A 15,840-nucleotide genomic window follows, 5' to 3' on the forward strand; every position below is an offset into this window, starting at 1 on the left:
TCCATGTGCGTGAAGGAGAGGGAAGGTGGTGGAAGGGTGCAACCACAAGGAGAAGAGGTGGTGAAGTTATACAAATTTAAATACCTGGATTCAACAGCGGTAGAGAGGTGAAGAAGAAAGTGCAGACAGGGTGGAGAAGAGCGTCAGTGATTTGTGGTAGAAGAGCACCTGCAAGTGTGAAAGGGAAGGTCTACAAAATGGTAGTGAGACTAGCTATGTTGTATGGTTTGGAGATGATGGCACTGATGGAAAGACAGGAGGCAGAGCTGGAATTGGCTGAGGTGAAGATGCTATGATTTTCACTTGGAGTAACAATGGTAGACGGGATTAGGAATGAGTCTATTAGAGGGACAACACAGGTACGACAGTTTGGTGACCAAGTGAGAGAGGTGAGATTGAGATGATGCGGGCACGTGCAGAGGAGAGATGACATGTACATCTGGAGAAGAATATCAAGGATGGAACTGCCAGGCAAGAGGAAAATAGGAAGGCCAAAAAGCAGGTTTATACAAGTGGTGATGGAAGGCATGAAGGCAGTCAGTGTGGCAGAAAAGGATATAAAAGACAAGGATAGACGGAGACGGGTGATCTGCTGTGGCAAAGAAGAAGAAGAAGAACTGCGTCTGCCACACTGATGGCCATGCATAGCATCAAGTGGTGGCAACAACCTGTTTCACAACCACACTCCATCCTAGGTCTGCTGCTTCTTTTCAAGCTCAGATTGAGTTGAAGTAGTAACATCTTACTTGAGTTCCAAAAGACAAGTCAGAATGAGGTCTTTCTGGATGTGGGTTATAAAATAAAATACATTAGAACCTAGTTTCCTGGGTTGTGGGATGTCACCTTTTGGGCTGTGTTGGACTTATTAAAGAGTAAAGGGTCGCAGATGGTTTGCAAAGTGTACCACAATGGTTTCCACCAGTTAGTTAAGTAATCGACATTGCTCAGTGATATTCCAATGGAAGCCCCCCTCCCCTTGCCAGTTCATCATGCACCGGGGCTCACTAATCCTATCCACCTAATATCTTCAATATTTGCTACCACAATGCTTAATCACTTCAAGAAATGAAGTGGAAGTCACAAGGAGACAATATTGTTTGGACCCTGTCCTTGCATCACAGACTATGTTAACACAGTGGTAGTTCATGAGGACAATTCAGGCCCTGAATTACTAAAAAGCCGAAATGTCTCCTGAATGAGAAAAAGTGAAAATTCAAATCTGGCGACAAAGAGGATCTGAAGGGTATACATTGCATCCGGAAAGTATTCACAGCACATCACTTTTTCCACATTTTGTTATGTTACAGCCTTATTCCAAAATGGATTAAATTCATTTTTTTCCTCAGAATTCTACACACAACACCCCATAATGACAACGTGAAAAAGTTTACTTTGAGGTTTTTGCAAATTTATTAAAAATAAAAAAATTGACAAATCCCATGTACATAAGTATTCACAGCCTTTGCTCAATACTTTGGCAGCAATTCCAGCCTCAAGTCTTTTTGAATCTGATGCCACAAGCTTGGCACACCTATCCTTGGCCAGTTTCGCCCATTCCTCTTTGCAGCTCCTCTCAAGCTCCATCAGGTTGGATGGGAAGCGTCGGTGCACAGCCATTTTAAGATCTCTCCAGAGATGTTCAGTCCGATTCAAGTCTGGGCTCTGGCTGGGCCACTCAAGGACATTCACAGAGTTGTCCTGAAGCCACTCCTTTGATATCTTGGCTGTGTGCTTAGGGTTGTTGTCCTGCTGAAAGATGAATCGTCGCCCCAGTCTGAGGTCAAGAGTGCTCTGGAGCAGGTTTTCATCCAGGATGTCTCTGTACATTGCTGCAGTCATCTTTCCCTTTATCCTGTCTAGTCGCCCAGTTCCTGCTGCTGAAAAACATCTCCACAGCATGATGCTGCCACCACCATGCTTCACTGTAGGGATGGTATTGGCCTGGTGATGAGCGGTGTCTGGTTTCCTCCAAATGTGACGCCTGGCATTCACACCAAAGAGTTCAATCTTTGTCTCATCAGACCAGAGAATTTTGTTTCTCATGGTCTGAGAGTCCTTCAGGTGCCTTTTGGCAAACTCCAGGTGGGCTGCCATGTGCCTTTTACTAAAGAGTGGCTTCCGTCTGGCCACTCTACCATACAGGCCTGATTGGTGGATTGCTGCAGAGATGGTTGTCCTTCTGGAAGGTTCTCCTCTCTCCACAGAGGACCTCTGGAGCTCTGACAGAGTGACCATCGGGTTCTTGGTCACCTCCCTGACTAAGGCCCTTCTCCCCCATCGCTCAGTTTAGATGGCCGGCCAACTCTAGGAAGAGTCCTGGTGGTTTCAAACTTCTTCCACTTACAGATGATGGAGGCCACTGTGCTCATTGGGACCTTCAAAGCAGCAGAAATTTTTCTGTAACCTTCCCCAGATTTGTGCCTCGAGACAATCCTGTCTCGGAGGTCTACAGACAATTCCTTTGACTTCATGCTTGGTTTTTGCTCTGACTTGAACTGTCGACTGTGGGACCTTCTATAGACAGGTGTGTGCCTTTCCAAATCATGTCCAGTCAACTGAGTTTACCACAGGTGGACTCCAATGAAGCTGCAGAAACATCTCAAGGATTTTCAGGGGAAACAGGATGCACCTGAGCTCAATTTGGAGCTTCATGGCAAAGGCTGTGAATACTTATGTAAATGTGCTTTCTCAATTTTTTTTATTTTTAATAAATTTGCAAAAACCTCAAGTAAAGTTTTTTCATGTTGTCATTATGGGGTGTTGTGTGTAGAATTCTGAGGAAAAAAATGAATTTAATCCATTTTGGAAAAAGGCTATAACATAACAAAATGTGGAAAAAGTGATGCGCTGTGAATACTTTCTGGATGCACTGTACAGTGTTTACTAAAGAAAAAGCTGAGTGAAGGAAAGGAAGCTTAAAAAGCTGAAACAGAAACCAAACTTGCATGAACATGAAGGATGTCTACAATAGAACTACCAAACTCGAGCAGGCGATGTGGACGAAGCCCTGAACCAATTTTTTTTAATAGAATTTCCTTCCCACGGCCACCTTCTTCCAATGACCAGTCTAAACTACACCATCCCTACTATATCAACTGGAATGGCCAGTGACAAGTCCATCTCTGACCATCAGTGTCCATAACTGAAGCCCAAGAAGGGAGAAAACTGAGGAAGCTGCATACTAGAAAAGCGGAGTCAGCTGGAAGGAAGGAAGAAAATCAAAAAGAAGGAAAACATTTGACTTCACAGTCAAAGTGTGCGTGTGTATTTACTTACTTACTTATCTATGTATTTATTTGTTTACAGAGTTTCTGTAAAAAGCCAAATTTCCCACTGGGACAAAGATCTAACTATTATATAGTGCCTTTTACATCTATCTGTTATGTTGTGCCTTTCAGATCTACCTATATAAAAACATATAAAATATAGATAGATGGAATATCTGTTTTATAGTACCTTTCACATCTATCCATATATCTGTGTATTATATAGTGCCTTTCACATCTATCTACTATTATATAGTGCCTTTCATACCTGCAGTATCTATTATAGAATGCCTTTCACATTTATCTACTATTATAATAGTGCTTTTCATATCTGCAGTATCTACAGTGGGTACGGAAAGTATTCAGACCCCTTCAATTTTTCACTCTTTGTTATATTGCAGCCAAATCCAGATGTGAAAAATTTGTTGCATCTTTCCCAAGAAGACTCATGGCTGTATTAGCTCAAAAGGGTGCTTCTACTAAATACTGAGCAAAGGGTCTGAATACTTAGGACCATGTGATATTTCAGTTTTTCTTTTTTAATAAATCTGCAACAATTTCAAAAATTATTTTTTTTATCTGTCAATATGGGGTGCTGTGTGTACATTAATGAGGGAAAAAATTAATTGAAATGATTTTAGCAAATGGCTGCAATATAACAAAGAGTGAAAAATTGAAGGGGGTCTGAATACTTTCCGTACCCACTGTATTATATAGTGCCTTTAACATCTACTATTATATAGTGCCTTTCACATCTATCTATCTAGATATCTATTATATAGTGCCTTTCACATCTATCTATATATCTGTGTATTATATAGTGTCTTTCATATCTATCTACTATTATACAGTGCCTTTCACATCTATCTATCTAGATATCTATTATATAGTGCCTTTCACATCTATCTATTTAGATATCTATTATATAGTGCCTTTCACATCTGTCTATATATCTTTGTATTATATAGTGCCTTTCATATCTATCTACTATTACATAGTGCCTTTCACATCTATCTACTATTATATAGTGCCTTTCACATCTATCTATCTAGATATCTATTATATAGTGCCTTTCACATCTATCTATACAGTATATCTTTGTATTAGATAGTGCCTTTCATATCTATCTACTATTATATAGTACCTTTCACATCTATCTATTTAGATATCTATTATATAGTGCCTTTCACATCTGTCTATATATCTTTGTATTATATAGTGCCTTTCATATCTATCTACTATTATATAGTGCCTTTCATATCTATCTATTCTGTTACCCTTTATAATGGGTTCTGTGCACTATTTGGGTGTAGTGACCAGTCCACTTCTCATAAGTGGTACTTTTAAATTTCAGACCCCCACCCCTTTTATTTATACCTCACATTTGTACTTCCTACATGTAGTGCTTTACATTTATTGTGCGGACATTGAATGTCATCTTCCACAAATCTGCCCCCGTAATGATTTGTTTGATTGTAGATTATAAGGTGTGACGTTAGAATGACCTGGGTGTGTGCATACAGTACTGTGAAGCGTGTATTATAAATTGCGAATCTGTGTCAGGCAGGGACGTGTGGACATTGCTATCGAGGAGGCACGCTGTTCGGATGGAGTGCTGAGGGTGTCACACTCGAACAGAAGAAAGAAGATCAGACAATGAAGGTTTCTTAAGTTTAGCAAACGTTGACAAACAAACCATTCCCTACCTTTGCAGGCTTTGCGGTGCGAGATCTGCTTCGACATGTCCCGGTAGTAGCCCTCCTTGCAGTAGTGGCAGTGCCGACCCGCGGTGTTGTGGCGGCAGTTCAGGCAGACCCCTCCACTCTTGCGTCCAGACAGCTTGTAGAGCTCCATGTTAAATCGACAGCGTCGGGCATGCAGGTTGCAGTTGCAAGCTGTTGAAAGAGAACAGCCATTTACAAATGTGACAAACAAGGGTGTAGAACTAGTGGATTATTAATATTCATCTTTCAACCACATTTGTCCTGGTGATTTTACTGTTTGGTTCTGGGTATCCTGAACTTCTTGGAGCAGAACGTGAAAGACAGAAAAAAACACAATCCTGAATGGGATGCCAGTTAAAGATGGGGCACACTAATAAACCTGCCCAACATTCTGTATGTATGAGGAATTCAGATTTGGAGATTATGGAACAGGAAACCTCTAAGGAACACTGCAGATACACAGATGTAGAATTAAATAAGACACCAAAACTTCACCGGTGGTCTACAAAACAGGAGAAGCAATGCAGCTGGACTGGCCAGCTCAGATACTGAAGACACAACATGCAGTCTCAGTGGAAACAAACAGTCAACCCCGATGTACTGGACGTGTCTGTGCTGTGTGTTGTAACGGGGGATTCCCAAGGTGAATAATGGTGGTGGGCTGCAATGGCTGCAGGTTTTTATTTCAGCCCAGTTTGTTGAATGGAAACTCATTAACTCAGCATCAGCAAGACAAAAGAACTGGTGGTGGATTTCTGGTGTGCCCAGGAGCCATCCATGGAGAAGACGTGGACATGGACGTGGTGTAGAGCTACAAGGACCTGGGGGTCCACACAAACAACAAACTGTACCACTCTGACAACACAATAAGGGCCAGAACACACTGCACTTGTTAGGTAGACTCAGGTCTTTTGCTGGAGATGTTCTACCAATCCATAGTAGCCAGTGTGGTGTTCTATAGGGTGGTCCAGATCTAACTATGCAATTTTCATTACGCTATAACTTAAGTTTATTGCATAGAAAATCACGCGAAAAATCCCGGACCATCGAGAAGTGTGCAAACTGACGACATGAAGAATCGTCTTTGCACCGAACTGGAATCGTCCTCACATAAATCAAAGGCATCCAGACGATCTGGTCTGCATAATCAGATCTGGACCATCCTGTACATGGTGGTCTTCTGGGGAAGCAAGTTGAGTTCAAAAAAGACGCACAACGCCTGAGCAAACTGATCAGGAAAGCCTGCGCCATTACAGGGCCAACCCTGGACACACTGGAAGCTGTGGTGGAAAAGAAGATGGTGGCAAAAGTGGATGCCATCATGAAAAATTTCCTCCAGGGGGTACCCTGTCAATCATGAAGAATCCATTGCATCCACTGAACAGGATCATCTCCAGGCAGAGGAGTAGCTTCAGTGACAGACTTTTGTCACCATCCTGCTCCACTGACAGACTGAGGAGATCGTTCCTCCCCCACACTATGCGACTCTTCAATTCCACCCGGGGGAGTAAACTCTAACATTAATTTTATTTTTATTTTTTTCATTTTTAATTACTATTTAATTTAATATTGTTTCTTTGTATCAGTATACTGCTGCTGGATTATGTGAATTTCCCCTTGGGATTAATAAAGTATCTATCTATCTATCTATCTATCCTAACAGTAATATCTATCTATCTATAGCGCCTTTCACATCTATCTATCTATCTAATCCTGCCAACTACACTAAATTCTTATCTATCTATCTATCTATCTAATCCTGCCAACTACACTAAATTCTTATCTATCTATCTATCTAATCCTGCCAACTACACTAAATTCTTATCTATCTATCTATCATTCCACCATGATGGTGTACTAAGAAGCAGCACCTCCAGGGGTCTTTTCTGCTCACTGTAATTCAATGTTTCCTCCCGTATTACTCCAAGTTAATTTTGAAATTTCTGCACACTGTAAATTTATTGATTGATCGATTGGTTGGTTGTATTTATTATGTGTCCTGTGAGTCTGCATCCTTGTGTTTTTATGTTTCTGCCGCTGTCTGCAACTAAATGGGATTAATTACGTTTATCTGATCTAATCGTCGCTGCTGAAGCAGCATTTTTCTGCCTCAATTTAGTGAACTCGCTTATTACGATTCCCAACCCTTAAATTGCTTCTTTTGATCCTAAACAGTCGCCTTCATTGTTTTAATTGCGTCTTGCTTTGTTAAGCAGCTGTCAATTAATGATGGACTGCTATGATACAGTAAAGGAGCGAGCAGTTCACCATTAGTGATGAGCCAAACGATTCGCGTGAACTTGAATGTGTGTGTTTCACGTCACATAAAAAAAATAAATCATCGAAATGCATTGCACTTCCAACAACATGTTTGCCATTCACATAAGAAGAAAGGCATTCAGTTCCCGTCTGGAAGCGTTTTCCGATATTAATTCTGCATGCGACTGCCTGTCGTTTAGCGTTTAAGTAAAGATCTATAGTGAAACAAAAAAATCTGAAGTGTGCATATCCTCAATTAGAATAAGGCGGTTAATAACTAACGGCCCTGGGTATGATGTTAATCTGAATCCATCCCTGCATGTAGGCCCTCCAACCTGCAGGGAAGACTTGGGGGTTGGTGGCAGAATTGCCACTCCAGCCACTGCAAAAAATCACCTCCCACTGGTTCTACTCCATCTGAACTTGTGTGGCGCTGAGGTGTCACCTGTTGAATGGCTACACTCGGGTCCCAATGTGGGATCCTGAGGTGGTTTGTCATGTGGCGAGTGCGGCAATGCGCTGTATCAGTCCCTGCTCCTAACCTCGTCTCTCTCTGCCTCTCAACATGGTAACTACGTTGAAATGCAATATGTGAGTGGGACATTTTATTTTGGCCCGTTTAATTAAAAACAGATCAACTGAACCATCGATTGCTTTTCACTACGGCATGCAATTTTATTGTCAATATAAAATGTAATACAAAAGCGCATTGCATTTTAATGCACGTTCATAGCACACTAAACAGAAAATCATGCGTATTGCATTTTGCTTAGTGGCAGCTTAATGTGTGTTTTGCATTTCGATTCGAGACCACACTTTCAACGTGGTCACACTATTGACCATGAGATATTGCTGATGCGGCTTGTTGGGCTTAAAGGGGCCGCTCTTAACTGGTTCAGATTATACTTAACTGGTAGACACTTTTCAGTTACTTTAAATTGCTCTTTTTCATCTACTGCTCCTCTTAAATGTGGTGTCCCTCAGGGATCCATTTTGGGTCTTCTGTACTAGCAAAATACCCGCGCTTCGCAGCGGCGAAGTACTGCCTTAAAAGTTTTATTAAGAAGAAAATTAAACCTTTTTAAACTGCGGGAAAATATACCAATAATTATTTGTTAAGGATCTCTTTGTATACCACGTTGTGAGTTCGGCCCTCCAGTTGTAATATGACCAAGCTGTGCGCTGAGCTTACTCTTGAGCATGTAACGTACAGTTGGCCATGTGAACAGTAATCTTGTCTCAAATCTCACAGCTTGGATTGCTGCTGTCATAATCGGTTTGAGTTTCATGGTTTGTTTCAATTACGACAGTATTTGTATGACTTGTGTTGAAGTGACATTCGGCATCTGTCAAGCGTTGTAAGCACACAACCGGTTTCATCGATAACTTCACATCCAGCTTTAGAGAGTTTAAACATTCATAAACATCAAAGTGTCCACTACTGAAATCGTCACCTGTGAATCTAAGATGTTTAAGAGGCATTGGCGGTTGTCGAAAGGTGTAAAATATTTGGCCATTTCGGTACACTTGAAAGCGACAACCGAACAATTCAGCGGCAGCCATCAACTCACATGCAGAACCATAGATGAAGGGCTTAAGCATTTCACTCTTCTAGTGCTCCTGTGCAGTATAATTATCTCCTGTACCGTCATCAGTCCACACCTTGAACCTGTCCCAGTCATTCAATACATAAGACACAATGTTCCTCGGATATCAAGAGTGAGCCTGATATGGCCGTGCAATATGTAACAAAGAGAATGGAAAAGGTAGGTGCCATCTCCGGGCATGGAAACCACTCGGTAAGTGACAGTTCTTTGATCGATGGTGATCACCTCGATAGACATGTTAATGGGGGTACGGTTGGAATGATAAAGGAAATGGGTACCTGAACAATGTAAAGTAAGTCTAAAATACCTACACAATAACTATAATTGTAATAAATGAACTATAAAACAGCAGAGAAGCCGTGGATTAAATAAAAAAGGCTGTAGTTATCAGCAGGGAGACGTGAATCCCGTGGCAAAGCAAAGAAGGGAATGAAGAGACCGGAGCGACGGACAGCCCTATATAGGCAGGCAGCCAACAACGTGGGAGGCGTTGGGATGGGGGAACCAACGCCGCCTCACACGGTGACCGAGCTGCAGGCTATGGACGTATATATGAACGTAAGTAGGATTCAGTTAGCGTTGGGAACCCGCGTACCAAATTTCTAGAAGATGGGCCAATAAGTAACAAAGTCCGTTGGAAAGTTCAATATGGCGGCCGACAGTGGTGTCATGCCACTGAAATAAGTGGTTGGTTTCAGTTAGCGCAGGGAAGCCGCCTACCAAATTTCGTGAAGATGGGGCCATAAATAAGAAAGTTCAACATGGCGGACGTTGTCGACCGTTATGACAGTTACGTGTAGAACTTCGAAATGAAACCTGCTTAACTTTTGTAAGCTGTAAGGAATGGGCCTGACAAATTTCAGCCTTCTACCTACATGGGAAGTTGGAGAATTAGTGACGAGTCAGTCAGTCAGTCAGTAAGGACTTTGCCTTTTATTAGTATAGATATACCTTCACCCTATTGGAGCTATTTTTAGGAAATTTAACATTTCTTTTCTGCTATGCTGATGGTACTCAGGTTTATATTCCCGTCTGCAACTCTGCAATGAATCAACTCCACAACTGTCTTTCTGAACTAAGATCCTGGATGGCTAATAATTTTCTTGATCCGAATCAAAATAAAATGGAGGTGCTTATAGTGGGTCCATCAGCTAAAGCCCAAATTGCTCTTGGACTTCTCTGCACTTTCTCTGTCTTTTGCAAACCTCAAGTCCGCAATCTTGGCGTTATCTTTGACAGTAACCTCTCTTTTGAGAAAACAAGTAAATTACATTTGCTTTACATTTATTGTGTGGACATTGAATGTCATCCTCCACAAATCTGCCCCCGTAATGATTTGTTTGATTGTAGATTATAAGGTGTGACGTTAGAATGACCTGGGTGTGTGCATACAGTACTGTGAAGCGTGTATTATAAATTGTGAATCTGTGTCAGGCAGGGACGTGTGGACATTGCTATCGAGAAGGCACGCTGTTCGGATGGAGTGCTGTTTTTTAGCTGTGTGTTTTTAGCTATAACACAATAAAAACGAGCCAAAGTCGAATATTCCACTTGCACGTGCAGCCCTGGATTAACCATTAAGGAAGATAAGCAGGGAACCGAAGGAAAGTTTCTCCTGCCTAGTCTTCCACTACCACACGCGACTTCAACAGTTTTTTTTTTTTAATTTTCCTTACCTGCCATATTCAACTTTACTTTGCACTACTAAAATAATAAAAAGTTACTATTGCATAGTCTGTGGCTAAAGCTAAAAAGTTTGGTTTAACGGTGTCGTCAGATTTCCCATTTGTTCCCGTCCCATGGTGTAAGAGTGTCCCTTCTGTCAAGTGTAAAGACAGCTGGCTTGTTTAACTCACCAGCCGGTATGTGTAAGAAACCCAACGCCTTTAAGATCCGTTTAGTTATCTCTTTAACTGATATGTCACATAAGCAAGGTAAGTTTTAATCTCTCATTTCACTTTCAGTCCTCAAGTCTTAGTGACTTGAGAGCTGAGCAACAGAAGCTCTAAGGCGGGTCACCATTGTTGGGCTGTGCTTTGGGCATCAGTTGGGCTTAATCCAGCCCTGTTGCATTTCAACGTGGTTAACACATTGGATTGCATTTCATTTTGACACAAACAACCTCTCGTACCCAGGGCTGTCTTAAGATCAACATAGACCCCCCGGGCAAAGTGGTGCACTGGGGCCCCTGTTTTGATAGTGTGATAGATGGCCGAGGATTTTACCCCACCGGGAGACCTGGAGAAGCAGGGGACTGGGAGAGAAGCAATTCCCACCCCGGGACGCAAGATGGCAGCCCTCCAGGATTGCATGGGAACCACGTGGCCTCCGCCAGGGTTGCACCAGGATGGTTTCAGAGCCACGGACTGCAGCACTTCTGCCACACCAGGAAGTGCTGCCAGAACAGGAAGCAGGTATACCCGGAGTGCTTCCGGGTGCCCATGCAGCACTTCCGCCACGCCAGGAGGTGCTGCAGGAAGGTCATCAAGGAGCACATCCGGGTACAATATAAAAGGGGCCGCATCACTCCATTCAGGGAGCCAGAGTCGGGTGGCAGAGGACAGAGCTTGTGGGAGAGGAGTGGAGGCGGCAAAGGAAAAGGAAAGGACTGAGCAGCGAGTTGTTTGTTGGCGATTTATTTGTGCATTCTGTGTTGGAAAAGGCAGCAAAGTAAAATAAAAACGTGTGTTTTGGACATTCTGAGTCCGTCTCCATCTGTGTTTTAGGCGTCTTTCACAAAAGCAAAACCGAAACATGCATAGGCATCGGAAACATCGAGGGCCAGTGCCCATACGTTAAGGCAGCCCTGTGCCATGTGTGTGTGTTCAACATGAAGTTTCCATTCCAATAAAATATTTGGATTGAAATAAGAAAAAGAAACGAAAGACTGAGAATTAATCATCTGCTGCAGGCCACAAATCATTCAGATGATCGCCTCAGGAAAAAAAAAAAATCGACCCTAAATACGACCTGACATTGGAGAATGAAAACACTAACAAACCAAAAGATTAGATAACAAGTTCTGTGGGCTGGAAAAAAAAAAATTGTGGCCATTGCAGACAGCCAAGACTGAACTTGAGAAGTCTAGCTTTAAATGTAAAAAATATAAACATGCCGAGGTCCTCTTAAATCTTATTGAATGGCACTGACACACCATAAAGTCTGTGACCCCGATTCTCACCACAACGTTTATTTTAAAAAGCACAGTGAACGCCATCCAGGGACACTCGACCAGCGTAGAGCGAGGGTGCAATCAGGTTACATTTTCATCACGTTGATTAACAGAATGTACTTTTTCCACCACATACAGTACACGTTATTCCCACCCCAGCCCACCGACTGGCAACACTTCTCCGTCTTTCATTTGCAATTTGAGTTTCTTCCAAGTGACAGACCAGTTAAACTTCCAACCAATTTGTGAACGGGATCGATTTACAGACCTCTGCGACCCTCTCCCTCCTACTCGACGTGAGAAGTCATTACTTAATCATCAGCACTGGAAATGGACTTTAAAAATCATTCATTACCAGTCAAGCCATTACATCAAATCGCAGCACCCCAGACGCACTTCAAACACGTCTTTAAAAAAAAAAAGGAAAGAACGGCAGTGCACTCTGAGCCACGGGGCATGCAGCGCAGTGGTAAAGAGACCACCTGAAACTGGGTTTTGTAAGCTTCTTCTAGCCTGGTGAGCATCAACCATCTTTCTGAGCTCCTCAGAAATCGCCTTTGCGTGAAGCAGCACACACTTCGACCAATCTGTGTGGTGACTTTGGCAGTGAACGCCCGATTTCTGGTCTTTAAGCTGGTCGGGGCCTCCACCACTCACACCTGATTGACATCCCATTGGATCGTTAAACTGCAATGTTTAATTGTGAACTCTTAAGGACTTACATGAAAATCTGATCACGTTTCGGGTCTTCTGAACTTCTAAACCCTCTGCCAGCACTACAGTATAAATCCCGACGCCTGAGATACGTTGTCACGCGCGCACATCAGAGGGTCTCTCCTTGAGGACTCAACAGAGCTAAGCACTACCACCCCAGGACACAAGGGGGCGCTGTCACTCATGGTGTTCTCTCTTTTCCCATCCACAGCTCAGAGAAACCTCCCAGTGAGGGCAGCTGACTCTGCCCCTTCCACTCTATAGCCGAGGTGCTCCTGGAATGAGAGGTCGGGCATCAAATTAAAAGAAGTAGCAGTTCAGGGTGATATTTTGGAAGCAGAGGGTGATGGTGCAAGGAACCTCCTCAGAATTGGCCGATGTTAAGAGTGGTGACCAGCAGGGGTCAGTGCTGGGGCTGCCGATATTTTTAATATATATATATATAAATGATTTAGATAGGAATATAATTAACCAGCTGTGGTGGGCTGGCACCCTGCCCGGGGTTTGTTTCCTGTCTTGCGCCCGGTGTTGGCTGGGATTGGCTCCAGCAGACCCCCCGTGACCCTGTGGTTAGGATATAGCGGGTTGGATAATGGATGGACGGATAAGTAATACGCTGGTTAAGTGTGCAGATGATACCAAGACTGGTGGATTAGCAGATAATTTGGAATCCGTTATATCATCACAGAAGGACTTGGATAGCAGACAGAATTGGGCAGATGACATTTAATGTCAGTAAATGTAACGTAAAAATGTGAGGTTTGAATACACAATTGGAGGTCTGAAAATCGAGAGTACGCCTTATGAGAAGGATTTAAGAGTCGTAGTGGACTCTAAGCTGTCGACTTCCCGACGGTGTTCAGAAGCCATTAAGAAGGCTAACAGAATGTCAGGTTATATAGCGCCTTGATGGGTGGAGTACATCCTCTTATCTTGTCCAATGTCACATTTGGACACCTGAATCTGGTGGTTTGGCCTGATGATCACTTTAAAATGTGGCTAAGAAGCACTTGTCTCACTTGGTAAACTAACTCCCTGTTTTTTTTTGTTTAATAGTTTGAAAGTAAGACTCATTTGACATAAGATTTTATGAAGAGGTATTGCAGTTTTAAGACTTCAAGCTAATGCTGCCAGTTATGAACATTAAAATGAGTAGGAAGTGAATTCTTCTACAAAAGTATTAATGGATAAGGAGGCAAAAATCAAATACTGAGCAGAAAGAGAGAACAAGCACCAGCAGTAAGTTGTGAACTACTGTAAATATACTTTGATATTAATGTGTCTATATTATAGCTAGATAGTTATGGAAGGCACTATAAAATAGGTATTAATATATAATGTCAGTAAATGTTGTATATTACACATAGGAAGTAAAAATATGAAGTTTGAATACACAATGGGAGGTTGGAAAATCGAACGTCCTTCTTAGGAGAAGGATTTAGGAGTCGTAGCGGACTCGTCACTATCATCTGCCAGACGGTGTTCAGTAACCATTAAGAAGGTTAACAGAATGTCAGGTTATATAGCGCCTTGATGTGTGGAGTACAAGTCCATGGACGTTAAGCTGAAGCTTTATAACACACTGGTGAGGCCTCATCTGGAGTCCTGTGTGCAGTTTTGGTCTCCAGGCTTCAAGAAGGACATAACAGCACAAGAAAAGGTCCACCCAAGAGCGACTAGGCTGATTCCAGGGCTACAGGGGTTGAATTATGAGGAAAGATTAAAAGAGCTGAGCCTTTACAGTTTAAGCAAAAGAAGATTAAGAGGAGACCTGATTGAAATGTTTAAAATTATGACGGGAATTAGTCCAGTGGATCGAGACGGTGATTTTAAAATGAGTTCATCAAGAACACGGGGACACAGTTGGAAACTTGTGAAGGGTAAATTTTGCACAAACATTAGGAAGTTTTTCTTTACACAAAGAACGATAGACACTTGGAATAAGTGACCAAGTAGTGTGGTAGACAGTAGGACTTTAGGGGCTTTCAAAACTCAACTTGATGTTTTTTTTCGAAGAAATAAGTGGGTAGGACTGGCGAGCTTTGTTGGGCTGAATGGCCTGTTCTCGTCCAGAGTGTCCTAATGGAAGGGCTCGTCTCATTTTGGGAAGTGCAGACCACTGGATGGTAGCTGACCCTGTGACCCTTTTTGTTTTGGGCACCTGTTTATTCTGGTGGACTACTTAGTTATTAAAAACAGCCCCCCCTAACATTTATTTGGCACGTCCCCTCAGTCTAATGGGAAAGAATTGTGCCTCTCGGAGGTGATCCGTCCTTTCAGGACCACCAGACTGTGCCTCTGCTTGCAATACACAGATTCTTACACGGTTGCGATCATGAAGGATGATAACAGTGAAAAAATGGTGGAGGTATTTTTCAAGGAATGAGCATGAGTCAGGACAGAATTCTGTTATCCGGTGGGGTGGGGTGGTCTCGTAGTGATTAGTGGATATACAAATGCAACGTTGCGTTGACTTCAGGCACACTCCTCTTGAAAGGCTATCCAGTGTTCCCTTCAAACGAATCAACGTCCCACTGTAGTGTCCTAAGATGACATGAAGCAGTTAGGCTACACTAACGGGGGTCTCCACTAATGAACAGCCTTGTGAACATCCTTTGGGCTACAGAGTCTGTCAAAGTGCCAGCTTTATTCTCTGGTGAGAGTGTGAAGGGATGGAAGCTTTCAAAGCTAACATAGAAAACCAACCCACTCAGAATAACGTTAAAGATGCCTGCAGTGGACTGGGCATCACCTCCGGACTCTAGCAATCCAGGGCTCAGGTGCTAGAAGGGGATGGTGACCAACATAAACACCCTGGAATCAATTTCTTAATAGCTATTCCCTCCCACTGCCACCCTCCTCCAATAACCAGTCCTACCACACCATTCCTACTACACCAGCAACTCCAATGGCCAGTGATGAGTCCACCCTTTGACTGTCAGTGTGGAGCGTCCATAACTGAAGACCAAGTAAGGAGTCAACTGAGGAAGCTACACCCTGGAAGAGCTGTGGGACCAGATGGACTCATTCCTGGAGTTCTTAAGGCCTGTGTTGACAAACTTTGTGGTGTCCACTGTCACCTGGTCAGTTTGTGCCTA

The 15,840-nt window shown here is 42.8% G+C and overlaps 1 protein-coding gene across 4 annotated transcripts in view; it reads right to left on the reverse strand.

Moving 5' to 3' along the window:
- Window positions 1–15,840, reverse strand: part of ntn1a (netrin 1a) — a 249,427-nt gene that overhangs the window by 94,882 nt on the left and 138,705 nt on the right. For all 4 annotated transcript variants that reach the window (XM_039740676.1, XM_039740677.1, XM_039740674.1 and 1 more), the window contains exon 3: window positions 4,973–5,161. In XM_039740676.1, coding sequence (XP_039596610.1) covers window positions 4,973–5,161 — 189 coding nt within the window. The remainder of the gene's footprint in view (window positions 1–4,972; window positions 5,162–15,840) is intronic.

This window comes from Polypterus senegalus, chromosome 17 (assembly GCF_016835505.1).
Source record: "Polypterus senegalus isolate Bchr_013 chromosome 17, ASM1683550v1, whole genome shotgun sequence".
Classification (NCBI taxonomy): domain Eukaryota; kingdom Metazoa; phylum Chordata; class Cladistia; order Polypteriformes; family Polypteridae; genus Polypterus; species Polypterus senegalus.